The following is a 23,671-nucleotide window of genomic DNA, read 5'->3' as shown; positions in this document are numbered from 1 at the left end:
TGGGTTATGTCAACTTGTGAGGAACTATGGAAACTGTTTTCTAAAGTGGCTTTACCATCTTGTATTTCCACATGGAGGAAGAATTGTTTCAATACCTCCATATTATTGAAAAATCTGCCCACACCCAAGAAGGTTCGCTTTGTGTTTTACTCATGGTTAACAATCTCAAGCATGTTCACAGACATTTCTTGACCATTTGTAGTTCTTCATTGGGGATATAACTTTTCAAATCCTCTGTTTATATTTAAGTTGTATTTTTATTGCTTTATTATTGATCCATATGAGGTACTTGGATATTAGATGTTAGACATTATTGTTTCCCAGTCTCAGGGATGTCTCATTTCCTGATGGTGATCTCAGTAAACCAGTTTTTAGTTTTGATGAAGCTCGCTTCATTTGTCTATTTTTTAGTACCTAATCTTTTGGTACAATATAAGGTCATAAAGATTTACCTGTTTTCTTCTAAAAGATTTATGATTTTAGCTCATATTGGCCCTTGATTCTTTTGTAAAATAAGAAAGTAAACAACTTTTTTTCCCCATAAAAGTGGTTTAAAGGATGATTATTTGGAGCATGAGAAAAAATGGATTTGAAGCCTATTTTACAATATTGTATAATAGAAAGTAAAAATATACTCCAAGCTAAAACTATAGCATTCCTAGAGTAAATGCAAACATGGACATGGGATCTAATCTTTTCTTTTCTGAGACAGTCTCACTATGTATCCAAGGCTGGCACAGAACTCACAGAAAAACACCTGCCTCTGCCTCTCCAGTACAGGGGTTAAAGATATGTGACACCATGCCCTTGGCAAAGACTCATAAATCTTGTCTCCCCTATAGCCACCACATGACAAAAGCAAACAAATAGGGGCTGGACTGAAGGTTCAGTGGTTAAGAACAGTTCCTCTTGCAGAGGCCTGGGCTTTGATTCTCATCACTCTCTTGGTAGTTCATAACCATCCATAACTACAGGGGATTAAATGTTCTCTTCTGACCTCCTCAAGCACTAGGCATGCATGTGATGCACCAATATATACTCAAATATGAAAATAACATTAATAAATCTTTTAAAAAAGCAAATAGGTAAACTTTACTATTAGAAATTAAAAAACTTTTGTATATCAAAGAAGGTTCTGAAAAGACTATGTCCTAGCAAGTTGACACTGGCTAGAATTATATGAGAAGGAATAAAACTAAAATTGAAAATGCCCTATCCACAAGGAAGAGGAAGAGGAGGAGGAGGAGGAGGAAGAGGAGGAGGAGGAGGAGGAGGAGGAGGAGGAGGTCTGATACATACAGATCTGAAGACAGTGATTCTTACTCCCAGAATCCCATCTACAGGGAGGTGTTGGCCCCTAAAAGCCCCTCCCCCATCTATGATTGGCTGTTGACAGGTTCAGTCTTATGCAGAAAGCATTATGTTTAGTATTTTGAGCAGCCATGTGCTTACTAAAGTTACCTTTCTGGTGATGATAAAGTGATTTCTCATGGTGGCTCCAATTTGCATTTTCCTAAGGATCAATGATGTGCAACCTGGTTGTTTGGAGTGGCCAGTTTTTTGTTTTCCCTGTTGTTGGTTTATTATTTTAAAATTTATTATTTTTATTATTTTAAATTATATGTATATGTCTGTGTTGTGCCTGTGACTGCCAGTGTCCATAGAGGCCAGAGGCATAGGATTCTTTGGAGCTGGCATTGTGGGCAGTTGTGAGTTGCCTGGTGTGGGTGCTAGGAACTGAACTAGGGTCCTCCGCAGGAACAGTATACTCTGTTACCCACTGCCCCTGACCTTGATTTCTATGTTGTTGTTGTTGTTTTGGATTTGGGTGGGGGTGGTTTTCTTTTTGTTCGGTTTGGGATTTTGAAACAAGGTCTCAGCTGGCCTAGCTGGCCAGGAGCTAGCCAGCTTGCTTGCTTGCTTCTTTCTTTCCTTCCTAACTTCCTTCCTTCCTTCCTTTTCTTTTTCTCCTCCTCCTCTACCCCACTATCAGTTTCAATCAGGACACTGCATTGTGATGTTTATCCTAAGTATCTCCTGTCTCAAGTTTGTGTAAACATGTCACCACTTGTTCTCTGTACTGCCAATAAAAACCAATAAGCCAATGGTGAGCAATACAGAGAAAAGGGTGGAACGTCCTGTTCCAGTGAGGAGAGGAGAAAGAGCAAGGAAAAGAAGGATGCAAGGGAAGCACCAGGAGGAATGAGCTGGATCTAGGACATGAGTAAAAAGCAGATATGATGTGGGAAATCTGAATGGAAGGAAACTATACTAGCTTGGAGGTTTAGGATGGAGTAATTATTGCTCTGTATTGTGTTCTAGGCTAATTAAATATATCTTTCTCTTTGTATGGTTATTTGGATACATAACTAGTTGGGGAGTAATTGTTGATTTATTACAATAATAATTCAATATTAATTATTAATAATCACTCAACAATTAACTACATTTAAACTTATTATTAACAGTAAAGAAAAATCACAGAGTGACAGAGTATGAATGAATTAAGCACAAACTTGTGTTTGATCTATTCACAAGTCTTGTCTTGAGTTCATTGCTGTAACAATAAAACTACCCAAGCTCTCAACCTGTCAGGTTCCACCCACAGTCTAGCTTTCTGCCTTCTGTTGAACCCTGAGTGCTCAGGCAGCCAGGGGCTTCTGTCAGTTGGTGCTGTTGTTTACGTAGTCAGAGACCCAACCCTGGCAAACCAATCACTTCTGTTTCCTTCTGAGTCCCTCTTGGTATCTACATGTGAAACTCCTAAAAAGTACTATTTATACTCTTGCTTTCTTTAATATTCCAAATCAACATTCAACTTCTTCATGGTGCTTTACACTGTTACCTGTCTATGCCCTGTTGTCCTTATTCTGGCATTATTTAAGTAGTTAACCCTTAGAGACGAATTCAGATGCAATGTCCACTAACCACTGTGACAGCTGATGAAGGGGGAGATAGGGACAAGCTACTGTTTATTTTGGCAGTACATTTTAGGATGGTTCAACCAAAATTAAATTACTTAAAATCTATAATGACAATAAAATTCATTTCTCTTATCTTTAAAATTGCCCCAATCCACATCACGGTCTTTCAGAAATAAGAAGCAGGTACATATTTTACAGGCAAGTGAACAGATATAAACTGTAATCTCATGTTAAGTGTTCAGCTGCTCTTGAAGGTTAATGCTACACACTGCTGATTAAAATGGAAGGAAGGGTAGAGATGAAAATAAAATGGGTAGTTCCAAGCCAATATTAAGTTTACTCACTAACACTCTTTGACCTTTGTAGATTTCAATTAACTTCTCCCACAGAAAACATAATTATATCAAAGTGTTCTAATTTGTGGGCATCATCACCTTTTATCTCAAAGAATAGCATTTATCAAAGGATGAATTTACATATAATTAATGCCTAGGTAGCTTTTGGTTGCCTATGGTAACAGCTATTTGAAATGACTTCTAATCTACCTACTTATCAGTGATCACCTCATCATGGAATGCTAACTATTTAAGAAATTCAGGACAAGCAGATAGCAGGAGATAGGGTTTGGAACAAAAAGGAATATCCAGAGAGTTTCAGATACTTCCTTCTTTTTTTGTAATACAATATAATAATTTACTTAACAAGTATAATAAAAGACACAATGGTTCTTCAGTGAATGTATGTCCCCCAAAGCCTAGGGTCATGTTTTCAGAGTACAATAATAAGAAACAACAGCATTTTCTCATTTCAGTAAACATAAAACGTAGTGTGGCTTTAATAAAAGGAATGAATATACTGTGAAAAGTTTAAAAACTGAAACAAATTAATTTATGACATTTACAAAACAGTAATTTTGGCTCCTGCCAGCTGCTGTCAGTGTTTCCTCTGTAGAGCAGGTCCACAATGATGGGAAGGCGGCCTTTCATCCCAAAGGACGAGGAAAAGACAAAGACAAGCAAGTGACCAGATGCTCCCTTTTACCTTCAAACCTAGTTTGTATGTATGTTTCCTTTCATATTTAATAAGTTTCCCTCTTTTTTTTTTGAGACAGTGATTCACTCTGTAGACCATGCTTGAAGCTTCCAGATACCTTGCTAGTGCCTCCAGGTACCGGGGTTACAGGTATGAGCCCCCATGCGCAGCAATGGACTTTTTAGAGAGTTGGTGGCAGTGCTCTTCCCTGTGGAGTCACACGCAGGCTCCCCTTGCTGTTCTGAGCAGCCTCTCTCTAGCCTCGGGTGGCTGCGAGCTCACTAGCGCCCAGGCTCTTGGCTCTCCTACCTCAGCAGCCCAGGCGCTAGCTAGTATTGATGGCATGAGCAACCATGCCTAATGCAGGACACTGTTCAGGACAGCCAGTCATCAATCTAATGGTGAAATGTTACTATCAAATCTCACTGGATAAACCCCATAAAACTGCTTTTCTGAGAAGGCAATTATCAACTGCTACAAATACAGTTGAAGTTAGGACGTAAGAGAAAATGAGGTGAAGAATCTTGAGAGCACCTTAAGCCACCCACTTATATTCACAAGGAACCCAGAATAAAGCAGTGTTGTAATCTCAGAGACTCTTAAGTGGGTCCAATAGGTCCCTGCAAATTGCCTGGTAGGACCACAGGAGGCAAAATTATGGATGTTTATATGACTACAGCACAACCCTTGAAAACTAGTAAGTCATTTACTAAAACTTCATTATTTGTGTGGTTTAATTTTATAGACAAGATTTTGGAAAAATGATTTATTTCCAATAGCAAAGTTTTTCTTGCTTTTTAAATTTTTTTTTATTTAGGAACAAAGAAAAGTTAGAAAATGAAATTGTATTTTCATGGAAATGATGATAAAAATCTGCTTTATCCAATTCTTACAGATCCCTTTTAAAGATGTTATAAAATGTCAGTAACATATACACAGGACGAGAAGGGGTAAGGCTGTCAATAAAATCCTAAGAAAATACAAATCATTTCATAGTCACTTAAAAGCAGATTCTGCACAGTAAAGCTGATTATAAGCTAAAGAGGCCACAGGATAATTTGACTTGACTTCTGTTTTAAATCTCACAGTTTTCATATTCTTTCACACAAAAGATTGAAGTGGCACAATACATTATTTCACTAAGAAATATCTATAATAGTTTCTACAATACATCACCAAATAAAATCCGTAGTAAAAATGAAGGATGATTTAATAAGCCAGTCATGAAATATAATATAGAAAACATGAAAAGTTAAATGAGAAATTGGAGATTTATTGGTTTTGGGCTCAAAACAACTATACTTAGATGGAGGACAGAGGTATTTCTGATAGTGGAAGGACAAAGCCATTTGCACAATTAATAGTAACTGACAAAAATAAGGAATAAAGAGCGACAGCTCAGCAGCCAGTTCCCTTCCCAGCACCCACATCAGAGGGCTCACAGCCACCTATGATCCAGCTCCAGGGCACCTGATGCATTGCTCAGGCCTCCCCAGGCAGCTGCACTCAAATGCACTCACCCATATACCTCTACGCATAATGAAAAATAAAACAGATTTGAAATAAAACAGATTTGAGTAGCAGTAACGGAAACAAATGGTATATGTCTGAGGCTTGACAAGATGGTTTAACTTATACAGTTGCTTGGCAACAAGCCTTATGACCTGAGCTTGATTCTTGGGAGCTACAGGATGAAAGAGCAGACTCTTGCAAGTTGCCCTCTGACTTCCACATGCATATTCAGCAAGTGTAAACACATGTGTTAGCACGAAAATGCACACAATCAACAAACAAATGAAATGTAATAAATTAAAAAAAAACAAAACTTTCCACCTTCTCCGGGGCATAGCAAAGTGAGTCAGCCTGACCCTGAGCAGCCCCCAGGATCTAGACCAGGTCCTATATCCATTGCCGAATTCTAGTCTGGCATCCATGTCTGTTGAGCAGCTAACTTACTCTTCCAGGACACGTCTGCAAGGCCTGGCAGGCCCCTCAACACCACATCTACCTTCTCCATCTAGGCAGACCCTGCACATCCATTTCCATGCGTATTCTGTGACTCTGTCTGACCCTTTTCCACCTATGTCTAGTCCACATACCGTACTCACTGCCTCAGACCCACTGGACTTCCCACTGAAGTACCCTCTACATTCAGACCCAGTATTCTAGGCATGGGCCAGGGTTAACAGCATGCACAGCACCCCAGTCCTCTCTGTCTATCTGCCTTCATTCTACTTAAGCCATATCAAAAACTTAGGCACACCACACATGGGTATTCTCTCTTCTGCTCCCGCCTGCTCTTCCATATCTCATACAGAACTAACAAAAGGAGTTCATGTGCTCAGATTTCATAACAAAAATACTAAAAACAAAATCATGAAAGATCAAGCCAGTATTACCAGTCCAGTAGAAATGTCTGTCGAGGAGAATTGCTTAGATGAACCCTAGGACAGAGAATTTAAAAGAGCAATCATAAACTTCATGAAAGCATTCAAAGAATGGAGACAACTAACTGAAATGAAAAAGAAAAGAACCTAAGGAGAGTAAATGCCCAAGTGATGCTCAAGAAAACACAAACATAAGGTTGATGGAAATGATGAAGACAATCTAGGATCTATAAATGGAATTTAATAGAGAGAAAGACTGAAGGCATTCAAGCTGAAATGAAGATGGGATTGAGAATCCCCATAACTCAAGTAAAAACTCAGACAAGAGCCTTACAAGTAGCTTGAAACAAGCCAAAGGCAGAATAGCAGGGCTTGAAGAGAAAATGGAGGATTATAGACAAAATAAGTAAGGAATATGAATTATTTATTTATTTATTTGAGACAGGGTCTTTCTGTGTAGCCTTGACTGTCCTGAACTTGCTTTGTAGACCAGGCTGGCCTCGAACTCACAGCAATCCGGTTGCCTCTGCCTCCCAAGTGCTGCGACTAAAGGCATGCACCCCCAGTGCCTGGCCAATGAATAAATTTTTTAAAACACAGCAAAGAAACATGCAGGAAATGTGGCACACCATGAAAAGACCAAACCTTTGAATTACAGGCATGGATGAGGGAGAAGAATCCCAAATCAAAGGTATAGACCAGATCTTCCACAAAGCCACAGTAATAAAACAGTATGCCTCTGGAAACAACACAGTCATGTGGACCAATGGAACAAAATCAAAGACACAAATGTGAATACATAATTATAGCTATTTAGTATTTGACAAAGAAGACAAACACAAAAGGTGGAGGATACACAGCATCTTTATCAAATGGTGCTGGGAAAACTAATGTCCTTATGCAAAAGAATGAAATTAGACCTCTCAAAAACTAACTCTACAACATCAAAGACCTAAAAGTGAAACCTGAAACACTGAAACTCCTAGAAACAAACAAACAAACAAAATGTAGGCAGTACTCTACATAATACAAATGTAGAAAAGGGCTTTTTGACTAGGACTCCATATGCTAAGAATTAAGGTCAACAGCTGACGTGGGATCTTATAAAACTAGGAGATACAGATGCCTGTACAGCTAAAGAAACAATCAGATGAAGAAGAAGCCCACAGAGTGGGAGATAATCTTTGCTAGCTATACATCTGATACAAAGTTAATATCCAGGATATATAAAGAAAACACACACACACACACACACACACACACACACACACACACACACACACACACTCCACAAAGTAAAAAAACCAAATGACCCATTTTAAAATGGACCTGGAACTTGAGAGTTCTCAAAAGTACATACGCACACACACATACACACTCACCCTAAGAAATATCTCAAAAATGTTCATTGTCCCTAGTAATTAGACAAGTGCAAATCAAAACAACTTTGAGATTTCATCTTACCCTCTAGTCTGAATGGCAAAGATCGACAAAGACATTGATTAAAAATACTGGAAGAGAGCTGGTAAAAAGGAAACCGTTGTCGGGGTGTGGTGGCACATGTTTTAATCCCAGCACTTGGGAGGCAGAGGCAGGTGGATCACTTTGAGTTCAAGGCCAGCCTGGTCTACAAAGCAAGTCCAGGACAGCCAAGGCTACACAGGGAGACCCTGTCTCAAAAAAAACAAACCAAACCAACCCAACCCAACCCCCCCAAAAAACTCCCACAACCCCCCCAAACAAAATGAAAACAAACAAACAAACAAACAAACAAAAAGGAAACCCTCATTCATTGTTGGTGTGACTGCAAACTTGTGCAGACACTATGGAAATCAGTGCAGTGAACTCTCAAGAAGCTAAAATTTAATCTAACAGATGATCCAGCTATGCCACTCTTTGGCATCCTTGGCATATGCCTAAAATTCCTGGCCACCGAATCTACAGACACTTGCTGACACATTGCTGTACTATTCACAATAGCTAGGAAATGGAATGACCCTAAGTGTCTTTCAACTAATGAATGGATAAGAAAATGTGGTGCATATATACTATGTAATACTATTTAGATGTAAAGAAAAATGAAATTATGAACGTTACAGGTAAATGGACGAACTAGGAAAGATCATACTGAGTAAAGCAACCAAGACCCAGAAAGTTAAATGTCAAATGTTCTCTCTCGTCTGAGGCCCTAATTCCACATCTTCAGCTGTGAGTACATATACTGTAGTAACTGAAGAAACCAAAAAGTAAAAAGAGACCATTGCTGGGGTGGGGCAAGTGGGAGGTGTCTTAGTTATTTTGATATTACTATGGTAAGACACCAAGGCCAAGGCAACTGGGAGGGCTTATAGTTTCAGAAAGTTAAGAGTCCATGACCATTTTAATGGGAAGCATGGCAGCAGGCAGGCATGCAAAATACTGAAGCAATAGCTAAGAGCTCACATCTTGAGACAGCAAACAGGAGTCAGAGAGAGCTAACTGGTAATGCCCTGGGCTTTTGAAATCTCAAAGCCCACTGCCAATAAAATACCTTTCCAACAAGGCCACACTTCCCAAATAATTGCACCAATGGGGACCAAGTATTCAAACATATGAGCCTGGGGGGGCAATCTCATTCAACCCAACACAGGGGCAATCGTGAAGATTAGCAGGGTAGAAGTGATCTAATGGGATAAATGGGAAAAACAAAGGGAGGTGGTGGTGGCTCCAGTTAGAAAGCAGAAGGGAAATAATAGAGAAGGGGGAAGAAGGAAGGTAAAATAACAAGAACATCTGAAAAGCTCTAGGGAATCATACTATTAACTATCTTAATAATTACAATACACATAAGCAGATTATATAGATATATAAAAGCAAATATGTATAGTTTATATTAAATTTTCTCATCTGGGCTGACAATGCTCCCTCCAAGGACCAAGGCCACTTAACAAAAACCCCAGCATTATCTAGGCGTGAGAAGCGCTTTTTTGAGTTGTTGGTCAGGGTTGTCCAAGAGGTTATCCAAACACTACATGCTATTGCTATGTTCCCTTAGTTACGCAGAGCTAAGTCCCCATTGCTGAAGACACCATGTGCTCAGTACACAGGGCCCAGTGGTCCCTGAGCTGGAAATCCCGAGTAGCTTCTCCCTTAGGACCAGCTCTCATGGTAACAGAGGATACAAGGCAAAATTGCAAAGGAGGAAAGCAATCAGCAGTCCTACCCAGCTAGACTGCTGTGAACCACCACAACAAGCAGCACGGCACAGTCACCCTAAGGCTGCCGTGGTGACACGCATATGTTGGTGGTAAGCAATAGCTCTTTTATTGAACCTAAGGCCCTCTCAACAATGGGGAAATTGTATCCCGTTCTGAAAACCAGTCAACTACTCAAGGTAGTGAACTCAGAGGTCTTGGAGAACCTAACAACCTCCACTTTATTAATCCAGCAAAATCCCTATTGCTCTCTCAGTGTTTGTTGTCATACCCATACATAAGGATAGTTCTCACCCCTCATCAAGGAAACGTCTCTGCAACATATGGAGACCAGTATAGAGGACACCAGCCAGTCCAAATGCAGAGCTATAGAGTCCAGTCCCAACTGATACATCTACAACACAGCTCCTGAACCTAAGACTCAGGGAACACTGAGAAGAGGGGACAGAAAGATGGGGAAAGCCAGAGGAACAGGATCTCCCAGTTTACTGTGAGATCGTGTCTCCTAAAAAAGCCATAGATCTATAAAGCCTCATCAACATGGCTGCCTACACATGAGCTGAGCAAGGACGACAATGACAGACATGCTAAAGAGGGAGACCTCAACGCTCCACCAGGAACTACAGGGAAGAGCACAATTGTTTATCTAGTAGCAAATAGGCCTGGAAACATACGCACAGGTCACCTTATACTGACTGAACCAGTTATACTATTGCATTCAGGAATAGCCATATCCATGTATGTATGGAACTATAACTAATGAATAAAAGAAAACAATCAAAAAGGGGGGGTTGGATGAATGAAAGAAAAGGGGAAATGATATAATTATAATCTCAAGGAATAAAAGAAAAAATAGAAAATTAAAACGTTTGAGGTAATAGATTTAATAAATATTTTAATGTAGTCATTACATATTATATAAAAGGACAAAAAATCACATTGCACCACTAGTATGTACAATCATTATGTGCCAATTAAAACTTTTACATAAGACTTAAAAATTTTATACACATATGGCTGCTGTTTGTGCCTTTAATACTTTACTGTGAAGTAAACAGAACATGGTAAAGTATATATTTATTATGTAGCTATATTAATATTATGAAGTATAAAACTTGGGTTTGACTAAAAAATGTATCTGAACCCAGTTGGTGAGCCAGAGAAATTCTGAATATAAGCTTTACTTTTACCTTTGATTAACCTTAGATACAATGTTTTTATTTCAGTACTACAGTTATTTTGAAAGCTTATGCAACATCAGTTTTAGTATGTTTTTTAAAAATAAAAAATGCCTATTAACAATAAGCTCATATAATTGTGGAAGACAGTCTAACACTTCATAACTAGGTGCTATTTGTAAGCAATGTGCTACATTATTACATGGTTTCAAGCCAGTATAAAGTGAATTTGAGGCACAAACTGAAGCTTCTCATTTGGCCATAATTTGCAACGATCTCTTCTGTCTTACTAGTTTTACCATCACACTGTCAGATAATCCCACCAAATCAACAACATGGGGCTCAATGCTTAAACTGTCCACATTCACTTAATACAGCCAAAGTGATTCTGTTACTTTTACTGTGGGCATTCTCCTGTGTCCAACAAAGTACTAGTCCAGGTTATAGCCCTGGGATTCCCAACACAATCTTATGAAAGCATTTGGCACTCTATGTAAAAGGCATTGACAGTTTTCTAAAAACTATGTTGTTAGCCAAATTTAAGTAAAACAAACCCAGGAAGTGGCACATCCATAGTGTATAATAGTTAAGCTGCAAAAGTTAGGTTTAATCTCTGATGAATAAGATTGGGCTGCTAATCTAAGTGTAAATAGTGCAGAATTTCTTTTGCTAGTGTTTTATTCAGTTACACTTACACACACACACACACACACACACACACACACACACACACACACACACACACACACACGCTGGTTTGAATGAGCTATTGGTGTTCTGTTCAGGAAGTTGTCTCCTGTGCCAGTGAGTTCAAGGCTCTTCCCCATTTTTCTTCTAAGAAATTTAGTGTGTCTGTTTTTATGTTGAGGTCTTTAATCCACTTGGACTTGGGTTTTGTACAGGGTGATAAATATGGCATTCTTTTACATGTAGTAATCTAGTTAGACCTGCACCATTTGTTGAAGATGCTATCTTTTTTCCATTGTATGGATTTGGCTTCTTTGTCAAAAAACAAGTGTCCATAGGTGTGTGGGTTTTTTCCTGGGTCTTCGGTTCAATTCCATCAATCAACAAGCCTATTTCTATGCCAGTACCATGCCGTTTTTATTACTGTTGCTCTATAGTTCAGCTTGAAATCAAGGATGGAGATACCTCCAGAAGATCTTTTATTTGTACAGGACTGTTTTAGTTATTCTGTTTTATTTTGTTTCTATATGAAGTTGAGAATTGAGAATTGATCTTTCAAGGTCTGTAAAGAATTGTGTACGCATTTTGATAGGGATTGCATTGAGTTGTAGATCGCTTTTGGTAAGATGGCCATTTTTACTATGTTGATCCTCCTGATCCAAGAAGAGCATTGGGAGATCTTTCCATTTTCTGAAATCTTCCTCAATTTCTTTCTTCAGAAACTTGAGGTTTCTTTCATATAAGTCTTTCACTTGATTGTTTATAGAGTTATGCCAAGATACTTTATATTATTTGTGGCTGTTTTGAAGGGTGTAGCCTTCCCTACTTCCTTCTCAGCCCATTTGTCATTTGTATACAGGAGAGCTACTGTTTTTGTTTTATCTTTTTAATTAATCTTGTATCTATCCATTTGCTGAAGGTGTTTATCAACTGTAGGAGTTCTCTGGTGGAATTTTGGGGGTCACTTATATACACTACCATATCGTCTGTGAATAGCAATACTTTGACTTCCTCCTTTCCGATGTGGATCCCTTGATCTCCTTTTGTTGTCTTATTCTTATAGTGTATAGGAAACACAAATGAACACATACTTTTTTAAAAGGCAAAATAACTTTTAAAAGCTATATTACTTAAAGAAGCATTAGAGAAAACCTAACAAGAAATCAAAATAAATAAGCCACGGCACTTTTGTATGATATTCTCAAGCATTTTTCTGATTGATTTAATGCAAAGCCCATAGAGATATTAGAATTTTATATTTTAAACTACTATTTCTGCTGTTTTATTGGTTTTAATTTTATTTATTTATTTTTGTTTGCTTTCTGAGACAGGGTTTCTTTGTGTAGTCTTAGCTGTCCTGGACTTGCTTTGTAGAGCAGGCTGGCCTCGAATTCACAGAGATCTGCCTGCCTCTGCCTCCCTGAGTGCTGGGATTAAAGGTGTGTGTCACTGTGCCTGACTTAGGTTTCAATTTTTAACGTCACATAAAATAAGATCATGGCTGTTTCAATGAAGACAGACTGAGTGGGCCTGCAGAAACAAGATCACAGGATGGGCACTATTGGGTGGGGTAGTGCTGGCTGTTGCAGAAGTGTAGTGTGCAAAGCCGAAGCTGGGATTCCACACAGACACCCTGTAATGACTAGTCTGAAGAATATAGGGAAATTTGAACCTCACTACTGCTTAGGTAAGCCATAACATGAGAATGTCAGAAGCATGTGGAATCAGAAAGTCTCTCCAGTGGGCACCAGTATTTTCAGACACAAATTATAGGTAGGATCCGGGCAGGCAGAACACATCCAGTGGCAAAGGTGAAGTCACACGTGGGCTTATAACCCAGAGTCTGGGTACATAAAATCCTACAAGGTGAGTATGATTCCCCAGTACACCAGGAGGAATGAAGAAACAACTGTACAAAGAAAGTCAGAACGTGGGACACAGAAACCCCTTTCAGCATTGAACTATAGATCCAACTTGACTGAGCTATTGCGATTGGTATTCCTAATCTACAGAGCAACCTACAGAGAAAGCACCAAGGAGCTGGGGGAAAAACCATTCTAACCAGGAAGAAACACTAACTGACAATATAATAGTTTCATTTCTTATCTTTAAACTTATTTTTAAAATTTATACTTTTGTATTCCATTTTCGTTTTGTTTTTGCTTTTATCTTATCTGAATTGATTTTTAAATAGCTGTTCTCTTTTAATTTTTACGTATACTTACTTATTTTGGGAGGGTGTGCCTGCCATAGTATGCCTGTAGAGGTCAAAGGAGTTGGTTCTCTCTCTCTACCAGTAGGAGTCCTAGGGATCACAGTCATGTCCTTAGACGTGGTGCTAAGCACTTACATCTGTGGGGCCATCTCACTGCCCTCTTTTCTTTTCATACATTTTCTCTATAACGTTTTCCCTACTCTTTCTCATAGTTCTAACCCATATATTTTCCCTCTCACTCATAAATTCCTCCCTTTCCTTCTTCTCTGTCCTGCACCTTTTACTATTGGCACTTTCAGTGCTATTTCCCAGCGGTCTTCGGGCTTCTGCCTCTGATGATTGGACACAAGCAGGAAGTGAACAGTATTTTACTGCTGTCAAACCATTGTTTGCACTCCTGTAGTTGGCTTTGCCTTTAACTTAGAAGCTGGAAACAAATCCCCAAAGGCACCTCACTAGGAAGACATATAAATAAATAAGTGGGAAAATAACAATTAATCTTCAATGTCCAACAAAAAGACATCCATCTCAATAAATGTCATATATGAAACACAACAACAGAAAATGAAAGGTAGGAGGAAACAAGCCAGTATGATACTACTACACTCTTCTAACACTTCAGTGTGGAAACCAAAGAAAAGGCAATAGCTGAAAGATTCTGGAGTCCTACTTTCCAAAAGAAGCAGTCATCACAGAGGACTCAAGTAACAGGAGATAAGTAAGAAAATCAATTCAGGACTACATACAAAGTAGCCCCGTGTGCGAAGATGTGAATAATATCCTGAAGGGTTCCAAAAGCATAGTGGGCAAGTTCAGCAAGCAGACTGAGAAGCTACAAAACACTGAGCAGAGATGTTGCAAAGGAAAGCACCTGTCAAATAAAAAACAGTGCTGCTGTTCCAGTGATGCATGCCAAGATGGAGATGCCATGAAACAACCGACCCGAGTCACAAGCCTGACCTCGGGCTTCCTGAGGAGTCCCAACCTGCTGCGGCAGGGGCAGTGACTGCATGATTTTCTTGGCCCTCATATTGTTCCTTTTAGAAACAGCCTTAAAGCAAAGGATGTGCTTCTAAGTTATGTGTAGAGCATGACCGGTTTCTGATATTTTGTAAAGTTTGGGGGAAGGGAAAGAGGTTTCTTATTCAATACTCACACCCACTCCTTGAAAGTTTGTTATGATAAATACCCAAACACTTATATCCTTTATGAGAGACCTTTATAAAAGGAGGCAGCGAAGCTGAGCATTTCCCCACAAGACACCTTAAACACAACTTACTCATGTCTGCCTGTAAATCTCATCAAAAAACGTAATCATAAAACTGTATTATGCTCCAGCAAGCAAGCAAGCAAGCAAACAAAACAAACATACCCACTATACATGAACAAAAATTTCCCTTACCAGTTGCAGAAAAAAACCCAAAACCTCAGCAAATAGACCAAAGGTCCCTCATGAAAGGTACCATGCCATCACTAGTCCTGAGTTAAGCAGAAAGTTGTATTGAAACGTAAAGGAACTGAGGAATACACATTTGAACTGCTTGCTCAAACAATTTGAAAAACACTGAAGTATCCAGAACTTAAGAGGGTGCTTGAATTTTTTGGCAATTATTCATTTACATTTTAATCTTACAAATGAAACAAAGAAGCAAAACTTATGAACTAAAGTACAGGCACTAACAAGGCAATGGTGGCCCTGGTAGACTGTAGCTATTGATCTTATTTAAATGTACTGCTATTTACATGGGCTAAGGTCGCTCTATATACAAAACAGTTACAGATCAAGTCCAAACTCTTTGAGAAAGCTTGCATGTTCACCAAATACTCTCATTTTTTTTTTAAACAAGCATTTCCAGCAAGTTGGCTTTTATTCAGAGATTAAAGCAAACATTCATACACAGCCCTGGCAGCAGCAAGAATACATATGATTAATTACACAGGTTTACTCCTATTTACTCACCCTCCTAATAGTATCTGTGGCTGGCTGGATTCATTTGTGATACCGAATACATCAGGAATTAAATCACCATTGAAGCTGAAAAGAAAATATTTTAAAAATTAGGCAGCTATTTTATTAAAATGCCACTTTTAACCTAGCTTCCAGGAGTGTGCAGCATTACCATAGTCAACAGTGTCTCTCTGTAGCCAATGAAGAAGCGACAGTTGCCCCTTCCAGAGCGAAGACTTTAGTTTTGCTAATGGACCGACAAGCTGCAATCTACCTGCTGCAGCATCAGTAAGAACTAGATTTGCATCAGGGGGAATCATATCATTACCTATATACCTAAAAATATGTAGTAAGTTAAGTTGGTGGATAAATGGACACATACCTTCAATGAAAATTTCTCACCTGGATCACAAGGTGATCCCTCCAAGGGTCAAAGACCATTTAAGAAAAACCTCAATACCAGGCATGCAAGCCCTCTTTTGAGTTGTTGGTCAGAGCTGTCCAAGAGACTCTCCTAACATTACATGTTACTGCTATTTCTCCTGGCTGCCTCCCAGAGGTAGAAGGTTAAGTCCTTCCTGCTAAAGACACAATGTGCTTCAGACACAGGGCCCAGTGGTCCCTGAGCTGGGACTGCCTTGAACATCTTCTGAGGACCAGCTTTCATGGTAACAGAGGTTACAAAGGAAGAAAGCAATCAACAGCGCTATCCAGCTGGACCACTGCGAACCTCAACAACAGACAGCATGGCAGTCACCTAAAGGTGCAGCAATGGCACACATATGTTGATGGCAAACAAAAGCTCTTTAAATTGGAACTAAGGCCTACTCGACAACAGGGATGTCACATCTGGTGCTGAAAACCTAGTCAACTATCCAAGTAGTGAAGCCATAGATCTTGGAGGGGAAGCTTACAACCTCCAACACAATCCCTATTGTACTCTAAATATTTGTCGTCAGACTCACAGATAAGTATAGTTCTCACCCCTCATGGAGAAAACTTCTCTGCATTCTCTGTGCAGCGGATGGAGACCAGTCATTCCCAAATGATAAACATATAACACAGCTCCCGAACCCGAGGCTCAGAGAGCATTCCAGAAGAGGGGACGGAAAGATTGGGAAAGCCAGGGGAACAGGTCTCCCAGTTTGCTGTGAGATCGTGTCTCCTAAAAAATATCATAGCTCTATAATCTCATAAGCCTCATCAGCACGGCTGCCTACACATGAGCTGAGCAAGGAAAACAACAGACATGATAAAACGGATGAAAGTCCCGGAGGCCTCAACCCTACGCAAAGCACTATAGGCAGTAAGGACGGCTGAGAACAGGAGAAATAGCCTCCTCCAGGGAAGGGTACTGACTGTTTATCCAGTAGCCAATGGTCAGCCCTGAAAACATATGTACAGGTAACATCATAGGCTGAGCACGTCATATTAGGAATACATATGCACATATACATAGATACATGTAACAGTTAAGAAAAAAGACACAATACATTTGAAAGAGAGCAAGGAAGGATACATGGGAGAGTTTGGATGGAGGAAAGAAGAGGAAAATGATATAATTTTAACATAATTTCCAAAAACAAGAAGAGAAAAGAAAAGAAAAAAGACCCTGTATTTGCATGAGCCGCCTTCAGAGAAAGAGGGGCTTTGACAGCTTGATTTTCTGAGCAGTAACATCAAGGAAAGCCTCATGCTGACCCATACCATATACATCTTAGAGCTGGAATTAATGTTGTTTTGCGACCTTTGGTGTTTATCTGTGGGCTCTGCATTATGTAGGGCTTGGAGTCTTAAAGGACCAGTTGTGACCTCAAATGCTATTCAAAAATATGAGCTACAACATATTTATTTAGCAGTAGCCAAATGTTTCTGAATTTCTAACAGCCCAAAATTAATTTAAAGCCAAAAATATGATGAATCTGATGTATTTTGGTAATTCTCATCTATGTGCCTCCCTGCAGCCTTGGTTATAACTCAAAACAAGCACTGTGCACCACCCAACGGCAACCAACGCACTATCTCCTGAACCTCTGGCACATATCAGAGCTACTGCACAGTGTGAACTGCAGTGCTCTGAGGATGCAGAGGGTTTGCTGTTATGGAAACAGTGGTTTGTTTGATTGTGCAAAGAACAAAGGCTTTTTCTTATTGTCATTCCTCAGCATGTAAGTAACAAATTAGCAAATATTTGAATTGTATTGTGTTAGCATGTTTGACTTTTAAAATTAATATTTAAGTTGTTCACATAAATTTCATTAAAAATCCTTCAATAATGGCTTGTGGTTAGGCAGACTTGACAACAATTTCTGAAATGACTCTAAACAAACATCTACCACTTAAAAATTATGTATTTAAATGAAGTGGCATTCTCAGCAACGATGTTCAGAAAATGAAAGTATTGATCATCTTTAGAAATCAATGAACATGCTCCATATCCCAGGCTATGAAATGTTCAACCAAGACTTAGTTCTTTATGTAAAGGTGCAAAGAGCCCCCACTCTTTCATAGGTAAACTAGACTAATCTTAAATTAACAGTAAATTATATGTTTTAAAAACCCAATTATTTTAAAATCGGTTTTGAATGGTTCACATTGCTAAGTGTTGACTTGCATATGTTTAGCTAACCTATGTAGCAGAGTCATGTAGAAAGGGCAGAAAGGGGTCACAAATAGGTGATGTTTTCTACTTGTGGGTTCTTTATTCTGCCACCCTTCTCCACTCCTAGCAGTAGACGGGAGAGAAAAAGGATAGAGGGGAAAGGAAAGAGACCCCTGAATAAAGTCAGGGGCTGTAAAGGGGCCGTGGTTATTGTTAATCTACTTGCTCCTAGTTAGGGGCATCAGGTGCCTCTGGGCAAGTTCGATCTTCACTGGCAGGATTTCTAATTTCTTCTTAACAACCCAGCAATCAACTGTAACCAACCACTAACCAGCAGCCCACCCATCAGGGCCCTAACATTTACATAGCCTCAGAAAAGACTCCAGAATTCCAGAAGTCACACAATCTCACAAATGATCTGCAGCTGGCAAATCACAACCCCCCAAGAGCAGGAGGCAAGTCACAGTCAGCTGCTGCGAAGCAGCTCCATATCCCACACCTGGGATTAAAACAAAACATTATTTTTTAAAATTCTGTTTTTGATTAATAAATGGGACCTCATGAGGCTGAGAAGCTTCTGTAAGGCAGGAGACACTGTCAAGAGAACAGAGCGACAGTCTACAAACTGGGAAAAGATCTTCACCAACCCTACATCTGACAAAGGTCTAATATCCAAAATATATAAAGAACTCAAGAAATTAAACACCACCAAACCAAATACCCCAATTGAGAAATGGGGCTTGGAAGTAAACAGAGAATTCTCAACAGAGGAATATCAAATGGCTGAGAAACACTTAAAGAAATGCTCAACCTCCTTAATCATCAGGGAAATGCAAATCAAAACAACTCTGAGATTCCATCTTACACTCATCAGAATGGCTAAGATCAAAAATTCAAGCGACACCACATGCTGGCGAGGATGTGGGGAGAGAGGAACACTCCTTCATTGCTGGTGGGAATGCAAACTAGTACAACCACTTTGGAAATCTATCTGGTGCTATCTCAGAAAAATGGGAATAGGGCTTCCTCAAGACCCAGCTATTCCACTCCTTGGAATATACCCAGAAGATGCTCCAGCACACAACAAGAAAATTTGCTCAACCATGTTCATAGCAGCCTTATTCATAATAGCCAGAACATGGAAACAGCCTAAGTGTCCCTCAATAGAAGAATAGATAAAGAAACTGAGGTACATATACACTATGGAATACTATTCAGCTATTTAAAACAAGGAATTCCCGAAATTTGTGGATAAATGGATTGAGCTAGAAATGATCATAATGAGTGAGTTAACCCAGAAGCAGAAAGACTCAAATGGTATATACTCACTTATATCTGCATATTAGCCCAAGGGGCATGTCCCATGAAAGCCTTCACTTACCAGAAAACTGAGACAGAGGGGAGGACATTCTAGTGGGACTCTAGATGAGAGAATCATGGGAGAATGGCAAAGTAGAAGGATGCAGAGGGTCCTAGAAGCCTACAAGTAGAACATTATGATAGGCAGTTTGGGCCCAGGGGTCCCTCAAACTAAGGCACCAGCCAAGGACAATACAGGCGGTAAACCTTAAACCCCTACCCAGATCTAGACAATGGACAGAACACTCTCCACAGTAGAGTGGAGAGTGGGATATTACTTTCTCACATACTCTGGTGCCTCACCTTTGACCATGTCCCCTGGAGGGGGAGACCTGGTGGCACTCAGAGGAAGGACAGCAGGTTACCAAGAAGAGACTTGATACCCTATGAGCATATACAGGGGGAGGTAATCCCCCTCAGTCACAGTCATAGGGGAGGGGAATAAGGGGAAAATGGGAGGGAGGGAAGAATGGGAGGATACAAGGGATGGGATAACCATTGAGATGTAACAAGAATAAATTAATAAAGTAAAAAAAAAATAAAATAAAAATAAAATAAAATAAAATTCTGTTTTTGAAAGAAACCAAAATTACAGATTTCTCACTATAGCCAAGAGAAGAAAAATGTTAGGATGCCCTGCTTTTGTCTCTCCCAACAGTAAAGGAGGCAATGTGATTCCTGGAAACTTCAGACTTAAACACAATCCCTAGTTGCTCTTCATACTATCATTGTCTATTAAAGAAATCAAACCAAGCAGTCTTAAATAGCTGCAACTATGAGTTTATATTTCAGACTTCTAATCACTGCTGGCCCAGTGTGGGAAGATCTCACTGACTGTAATGGGACCACTGGGAACAAGAACGTGACCACACTTTATGCTCCAAGAATCATGTCTACTTCATTACCAATGTTATCTTGCTCAAAATTTAGACTGAGTCATTCTTGTTTATTTTGAGGAAATAAATCACATAAAGGAAGATCTATTTTAAAGGACCACATTTTCTTCTTAATGTGGGAATCTTTCCCCATTTCTGGAAGAAACCCTATGTTCTTTGTATCTGTCAATCAACATTTTTAACTCAGCAATTGCTATCTGAGGGAAAGAATGATGAATGACCATACATCACTATAGATCCACATGGAACAAATATGAACAATAAATACGAAGTTACAGAAATAAAAAGAAGTCCATAGCTTCCTTTCTTCAAGACAATCAATTACCTCTTTCTTTTGTGTCTTTTATTTCCCCAGAGAAAACTCATGTACATAGGCTCCTATAATCTTTAGGAAGTGACTTTAATGTCAATCCTACTCAGCAAAGTAGCTTCCTACATGAAAGATTTTATTTTACGTTTGTAAAGTGTTAAATTGTCCTAAGTAAAACAAGAATATACTTACTCCATAACTAGTGGTTGGTCTTGAAAAGTCCTATTGAGTATGGTCATGTTTTTAGGATCTGCAAAAAAAAAAAAAAAAAAAAAAAAAAAAAAAAAAATATATATATATATATATATTATACACACACACACACACACACACACACACACACACACACAAAGATGCAGGAATATAAAGTGCTGGGCACTTAGTATTATTTTTCTTATCTACAAAGTATTTTATTCTTGATAAGATTCATCTCTAATTTCCGGCAACATTTATCACTAAGGAGACATTGACAAGAGGCCACGCTATAGTGAAGATCAATTCAGTTTCATCTAAGGTTTCCATGTAAATATCTTTTGGCTGAAGCTTTCTGCTTCTTTTGCACAGTCGGGCAATCAACAAGATTTCAGTGTAGACAAACAAACAGCATGTCCACAGCCACAGCCATGTTGTTTTATAAGCAGCATCTGCATATGGTTCTCTTGTAAATACTTAAAGGATGAGCACATTGTTGCCTATATTACCAGATGTTGGCAAAAAGCATACCTGAATTTGCTGTCTATTTTGAAATTATCAATTGGCTTTTCAGACAGGGCTTCGAGATTCACGAATGAATACAGCAGACTGATTCACAACCTACGCTTTTTGTGTTTTTCTGTACTGGGAAGACTAGAAAGCAAAAAGGAGGCTTTGCCAGATATCCTAGCTTTTGCGATGCTGAACTAAACGTAAGCCTTGATAACCTGGTAGGTTGCGGTTTTCACAGGCATCCATGGTAAGGCAATGTCTATACCATTACATCCATCTTCGTATTTGCACACTAAATTTGGCAGTAGTAAGAGGCCAAGTGCACCATCCGTTTTGCTGATGGTGGCACTGAGGTATCATCTGAGCAGCTGTCGTGCATCTGGCCGCTTTGCACACCTAAAGGACACAGTACCTTCCTTAATGTCATTGAAGATTATTCCCCCAGAAGCTCTGAAGTTTGTTCTTTTTGTTCTGAGCAAAGTCTTATATTTATCCGTGACAGGCATGGAACTTATAGATCCACCTTGTTCTGTCTCCCCCGTGCTGGGGTTAAAGGTGTGCGCCATCACATGAGACCTGAAGTTAATTCTTTAGTTTCTCCAATAAGTCTAAAAGCTAACAATATCTCTTCTTTAAGTGATCAAGAAAGGATTTTGTTCTCTGAATGGACTAGTTTATGCTGCAAAAGAAAATGATCTTTAAGAAGCTTTTACTTGTATACAAGAACCAAATATTCAATTGTTTTGAGAACAATAATTGTTACATTTTCATTAAGAATATCAGGTACATTTTCACAAATGTACCTGTTCCAGCCAGTAATAAATGGTAAAAGTTTTAAAACTCACCTAATGTTTGATTTTGTCCCCAGAAAATGACAGCTCCTAACTCATTGTTGGTATGATTTTGGGGAAAATATGTGAGCAGGACATCCATTTGTGAGTCCCCGTCATAATCACCAGGGACTACACTGGTTACCAGTACACTGAGACTCCTAAAGAAAATAAGAATTTAAAAAATATTTTAAAAATTACAGTAGAAAAGGTCATCGGCTGTAATGTTATGTGCCACATGTCTTAGCCTCTGTTTTTGACTTAGTCCAAATACTCATGGCATCAATTGCCCCAAATATTTCTGAGAGTAAACTCTTTTTCAGTCACTCATGTATACCTATGTTTACCATGGAAAACATTTTCAACTCAAAATTTAAGATCTAATAGAAATGATTTATTATTTCTTTTGCATCTAGTGACCTGCTGTGTGTATAGATCCTTCTGGTCTACAGAAGAATTAATAATGAATAGAATACAGAGCAGTTTTATAACACCATAAATCTGAACTGTAGCACTTATGCTATGTTTCTGTTCAAGCACTGGCTCGGCGGGAGAATGCTTGTACAGGATGGGTGAGGCTCTGGCTTGGACCTCCTGTATCCCTCAAGCCTAAGCACAATGAGCACAAGGGGCTGGAGAGATGCTTCAGCAGTTAAGAGCACAAGTGCCATCCCAACACCCGCAAGGTGGTTCACAACCACAACGTCAGTTCTGCGGGGATCCAGTGCCATTTTCTGACCTCTGAGGGGTCTTGCATACAAGTGGTATACATACAGAAACTAAGGTTCATACACATACATACAAAAATATTTATGGAAAATAAAAACAAAACCACAGTATAAAAATTTATTTGAAAACATGAAAATAAACACTAAGGGTTAAAAATGGTTGAATCCAAGAGGACTACTATATGAAGAACTAAAAGGACGCTTATTTTTTCTTCGAAAAATAGTCTAGGCTTTTCACCAGGAGACATGAGAGGAGACGGGCTCGACTATGGGCCTGGAAGGTACAGCTAACCATATGGCTGGACAGGGCTAGGTGGACAGGGTAACTCAGATGAGCTAATTGAGAGTCTGATCAGCTATGGCCTAAACTTTGAAATATTAAAAGCTTGGTTTGATTATTTTTTTATTTGGTTTTTTTCAAGACAGGGTTTCTCTGTGTAGCCTCGGCTATCCTGAACTTGCTTTGTACAACAGGCTGGCCTCGAATTCATAGCGATGCACCTGCCTCTGCCTCCCAAGTGCTGGGATTAAAGTGTACCACCATGGCTGGCCTTAGGGTTTTTGTTTTGATTTTTTGGAGACAGGGTTTCTCTGTGTAGCCTTGGATGTCCTGGACTCACTTTGTAGACCAGGCTGGCCTCGAACTCACAGCGATCTACCTGCCACTAAATCCCTA

General features: G+C 39.3%; 1 protein-coding gene across 1 annotated transcript in view; it reads right to left on the bottom strand.

Moving 5' to 3' along the window:
* The window catches only part of ITFG1 (integrin alpha FG-GAP repeat containing 1), a 136,606-nt gene that overhangs the window by 108,227 nt on the left and 4,708 nt on the right, over positions 1-23,671 (bottom strand). Inside the window, exons 3-5 of the mRNA XM_084756010.1 lie at positions 22,283-22,428; positions 20,925-20,982; positions 15,578-15,652 (exon numbers count right to left, since the gene is read on the bottom strand). Of these exons, the coding sequence (XP_084612136.1) occupies positions 15,578-15,652; positions 20,925-20,982; positions 22,283-22,428 (279 nt within the window). The remainder of the gene's footprint in view (positions 1-15,577; positions 15,653-20,924; positions 20,983-22,282; positions 22,429-23,671) is intronic.

The sequence above is a fragment of the Acomys minous genome, assembly GCF_964271855.1.
Source record: "Acomys minous genome assembly, chromosome: 14".
NCBI lineage: Eukaryota > Metazoa > Chordata > Mammalia > Rodentia > Muridae > Acomys > Acomys minous.
The sequence above is the reverse complement of the archived record's forward strand: the minus strand, read 5'-3'. Positions and strand labels throughout refer to the sequence as shown.